This window comes from Opisthorchis viverrini, assembly GCF_000715545.1.
Source record: "Opisthorchis viverrini unplaced genomic scaffold opera_v5_161, whole genome shotgun sequence".
Classification (NCBI taxonomy): domain Eukaryota; kingdom Metazoa; phylum Platyhelminthes; class Trematoda; order Opisthorchiida; family Opisthorchiidae; genus Opisthorchis; species Opisthorchis viverrini.
The window spans coordinates 240,390-245,166 of NW_008751815.1; the positions used below are offsets into that span (position 1 = coordinate 240,390).

General features: G+C 44.9%; 2 protein-coding genes across 2 annotated transcripts in view; one reads left to right on the forward strand and one right to left on the reverse strand.

The window, feature by feature from the left end:
* Positions 1–2,448, forward strand: part of T265_07104 (hypothetical protein) — a gene marked incomplete at both ends in the record, with an annotated part of 4,390 nt that extends 1,942 nt beyond the window's left edge. Inside the window, one exon of the mRNA XM_009172547.1 lies at positions 2,308–2,448. Coding sequence (XP_009170811.1) covers positions 2,308–2,448 — 141 coding nt within the window. The remainder of the gene's footprint in view (positions 1–2,307) is intronic.
* A 1,698-nt stretch (positions 2,449–4,146) lies between these two features.
* The window catches only part of T265_07105 (hypothetical protein), a gene marked incomplete at both ends in the record, with an annotated part of 5,550 nt that continues 4,919 nt past the window's right edge, over positions 4,147–4,777 (reverse strand). Inside the window, one exon of the mRNA XM_009172548.1 lies at positions 4,147–4,356. Coding sequence (XP_009170812.1) covers positions 4,147–4,356 — 210 coding nt within the window. The remainder of the gene's footprint in view (positions 4,357–4,777) is intronic.

Sequence of the window (4,777 nt, forward strand, 5' to 3'; positions counted from 1 at the left end):
ACCGGTCGATGAGTTTTGGAGAGAATGTTGCAAGGCTCTTTCAACAGGGCCTTCGACAGATCTGTGCCCAACTGAACGTACTACTTTGTGTCAGTAAGTTGGATGTTCAACAGGGGGGGGGAAGTCTTTGAAGTCCGCCCTACAACTTTTATGCACCAATGATCATTGAATCAGAGTCTAGTAGATTTCATTGGGGGAACCCAAGAGCATTCTGAACACTCAGAATTACCCCATCGAGGCAAGCGCATTCGTGGTAGATCTATAAGTACCCTCGAAAATTACTGTATATTACTGGAGAATCCTAGTGAAATTTGTATAATGCCAATCAATAACCGTTCCAGTACACTGATTCAAACAGCGACGCATGGTTCACTACGGGCCAGTAGGCTGACATCCAACTTGGATGTGGGTGTCACTCTGTCGGTTCCCCATCCGTCGGCAGTACCACGTTTCTAAGACACAAATGAACACCTGACACTATGGACAAAGGGTTTCGGAAGCGAAACTCTTTGAAATCTGGTCCCGTCCTCCATTTTTCTTTGGATAGATTTTGTCAGCTCGGGGAGATAGCGTTGCGAGCTGGGCAATTGTGTATCTATCAAGGCACATTTTACTTTAGTCCTTTCAATAGTATGTAGAAAACAGGTACTCCAAATTTCCAACTTGGATCAAATACAATTTAGTCATGGACTCGTCTCAAATTGTGTAGACTTGCTCATTGCAGCGCGGGTCGGCTGAAACAGTTTGGATATCCAGGTAACAGTATTGTACGAATACAGTGTCATTAAAAAAGAGATTATGTCCGTGTTCTCAACCACATGTCACCCCATCAAAATAAAACGTTGCAGTACACTGCTATGAGTATGCTATAGGACAGTGCAACTGACATTATGCTATGGTATTGAAGTGTAGCACTGTACAGTATCTGATAGCATAGCCCGGAATAGTAAAGTGGAGTATAGTTTAGTGGACATAATATATGCATATAATTTAGTGTAACATTACCTGGTATCTGGGTAAAAATGTAGCCCCAGAAGAAGGCTCCTAGGATTAGGCCTTGTGTTGGCCTGTCCCATGAATAGGTTCCCACGGATGTCTAAAATGCAAATAGATTAATACGAAGAAGAATCTTGACTTGCCTTGGTGGTAGTCTCGTTGGCTACTTCCGTATCGGGGGCTGCGCAAACTGCCCGCTGTGGGACAGAGTGACTGGATGATCCACTAACTGTGTCATTGACCATAGACAATATTGTCACGTTAATATCAACCCGGAGCAGGTAACAGATGAGATAACCGATAAACAGCGTGACAGCAATTTGTCTGCGACACTGAAAACGACAGTGACAGTCCCTTCGCTTTTCGACGAACGTGACAGACATGGTGCGGTTAACTTTCTAGCCTGAGTTTTGCTTTAGGTGCTTCTAAAAGCAGATTAAAAGAGCAAGTGCATTTTTGGACTGCGTGCGTAGGGAGGGGGAAGAAAGGCAAGTGAAAAAATACAGACTCAACAGTGCGGAAGTCATGAAGAAATAGGGTGTTGAGCAGTTAATCCATACGTGACAGCTTTTTTTGCTTAGGTTCCGACGATGTTGGGGTTGCCTTCGTCGTAAGTGCTCTGAGCAACTTCCGATAAACGAATTGCAGCTTAAAAGAAACGACGTTTCAGTTCTGAGTAGTATCCGATCAAGCAATGCATCGAAGTGGATGTACAAACAGAAGATAACTTTTTGATTGCACTCAAAATTGATGCTGAAGATTTATTTGAGGGTCTAATTTTTCCTGGCCAGAGAATTTCGGTCACCCAGCTTGTTTGGGCTCAACAAACCACGTTTTATTGTCTTCTGGGAACCAATCAAATGAGCAGCCAATCTGTGAGCAAGATGACGGTATATCAGCATTGGTCTATTCTATTTTTGATGGTTAGCTTTATTCTGGAATCTGTTTCTTTGGCTAGAAGATTCTGTTCCTTATTTTCTGAGATCCCGGGTGTCGCAACAGAAATTACCTTATCATTTGCTTGTGATTGATGTGGTCGCATCGTTATTTTAAACACTGGCTAGCGGGTTGGAAGACAGATCAACATAACGAATATTCTAATGGGTATCACGAAATTCCACAAAATGAACACGATCAAGTCCATCACTCTGAATAGAGCGAATGCATCACCGACCTTTGGCACCAACCTTGCTGAATCATCCACTATGCTGCGTTATGCATGTATGTGGTCCTCTTGGGTACACTCTACAAAAAATTGATGTGACCGGCTGTGTTCCCCGCTAAGGTTCCATCCCATTTGAATAGAACTAGGAGAGTTTTAGACGTAATACACTACTCATAATGTTGCTGAAAGCTCTTCGACAGCCCACGACCAATTTCATCTTTCTTGGGTCTCATCAGATAGGCGCAATCACCGAATTTTCGTCAACCTTATGCGCCCTGCCTGCGTAATCCACGCGATAACAGAAATTATTTAATCATTTGGTTGTGATTGATGTGGTCGCATCGTTATTTTAAACACTGGCTAGCGGGTTGGAAGACAGATCAACATAACGAATATTCTAATGGGTATCACGAAATTCCACAAAATGAACACGATCAAGTCCATCACTCTGAATAGAGCGAATGCATCACCGACCTTTGGCACCAACCTTGCTGAATCATCCACTATGCTGCGTTATGCATGTATGTGGTCCTCTTGGGTACACTCTACAAAAAATTGATGTGACCGGCTGTGTTCCCCGCTAAGGTTCCATCCCATTTGAATAGAACTAGGAGAGTTTTAGACGTAATACACTACTCATAATGTTGCTGAAAGCTCTTCGACAGCCCACGACCAATTTCATCTTTCTTGGGTCTCATCAGATAGGCGCAATCACCGAATTTTCGTCAACCTTATGCGCCCTGCCTGCGTAATCCACGCGATCTTGGTCCGCCATTTTCAATGACTAGGTAAAAACTAGCAGCTGTTTATAACGGACGAGAGATTCAGCTGGATTCAGGTAAGCCTCCTGTCAAAAGTAAGTTTGTGCCCAAATGACAGTACTTCTCGAAATTTGCCCCATCAAGCGGAACGTAAAGTTGACGGAGACTCGGGAACTGTGCCTACCTGATAAGCCCCCGGAAATTTCAATACAGGTCTCATTTTGTAAGTGAAGGCTGAAAAGCCTTAAAGTATTATCCAGCTGTTTCCTACTTGTTGAGGGTCATCAGCAGTGCCCATCTCACGAAACCTCCCGGAGCTTCTCTTGGTTGCTAGTTTGAACGCTTAACCGTTCGGCCACAAGCGTCTTTTCAGTAATGTGTGGCTGGCTCAGACGGGCTCGCACCATCTGGGAAGTCGCCACTCGAGGAGCAAGCCAAGAATTGTGACCAAGTGAGGTCGATCTGGTGTTTGAGGAATAACGGGCAATCTATCCTGTCTAATTGCGAGCTAATCACCCAGTCCAAAACTGAATGGTCGTGTCAACAACTGGCCAAGTGGTCGTGGAGTTCCGCGAGACGCGCACTGATGATCATTCCCTATAAGGATGAAATAATTGCAAAGTGCTTTCATTTAGAACGAACGATGGGGAATAACATCCATCTTTTGCTAGTCACTGACCTGACGAATACAGGTAACCTACCCCGAAAGGAACGTAATACCATGAGTTGCGCGAGAAAAGGCCTCTCAAGTAAAGATAAAAAGGTATTCCTTCAAAGGCTTGCTTGACCCGGTATAGAGCAGCCCGAACGAGGACCTGTGCTGAGCTGTCGAAAGCAACTCAAGCTTCCGCAAACACTTTCCGCAGATTGAAGACAAATGTGGACAGCAAGATTCTCGGATGTAAGTATCCTGAGAGTAGCTACAAATCCCATGTGAAAATCTCGGTTCGGCCACAAAAGTCCACCTTTCTGATTCTCTGATAAGACAAGCTAGCCAACAGGCGATTTCAAGAAAACGGATGTCGACATTTTTTCCACTTTTGTGCGTGAACCCCTCATGGTAAAGGCTCGCGCATTGTAGATTCCCGCAATCCGCCAATCAAGCTTCGACTGTCATGCCGAGAAAAACGAACGAGGGACAAACATGCATCATACGTGGTGAGTACTGTCTGCCAGTGTGTGCAACCATCCGCAGTCAACTCATGTTGACGAGCTAAGTTTGTGTCATACAATCGAAGGGGCGAGATGGCTCAGGTGGTCAGATCGCGAATTTACTGACCAGAAGGTTCGTGGTTCGAACCCGACCTCTGCCTCTCGACTTCGCCTGTCTATACTTGGGCAACCTGGCAGTATCCCAGCCCTCGTGCTTCCTTCGGGTGGCATGGCAGCTGAGTGATTTTTCCCATACAATCGAAACAAGGACAACAAAACACACTTTCAATCAGGCAACATGAGCACTACAAAGGGGAATCACCGAGACAGACCAACAACTTAGTTACTTCCCGTTTCAACCAAAATGCGTCACTCAGGCTTACTTGTTGGAGGTAAGAGCACACACAGATGAGGATCGCTTGCGTGAATTGCTGATGACGTCACGATTAGCAGCGGAGCGTTTGCAATCTAATTTCTAATTTTACTGATACGAATTACGAATATTTCCACAGGTGAGGTAAATTTACTTCCGTTTTTTCGACTCATGGCACTGGGCAACCAACGTAAATGGGTGGGGGAAGTTTCGAGGGTTGATGACACTGTTTCTGCGAACATATTTGTTTAAAACGTCCCTCTCTTCAAACACATTCATCCGAGCTAGTCCGAAGCTATCACACACTCAACCAAACGAATCGGCGCGTTA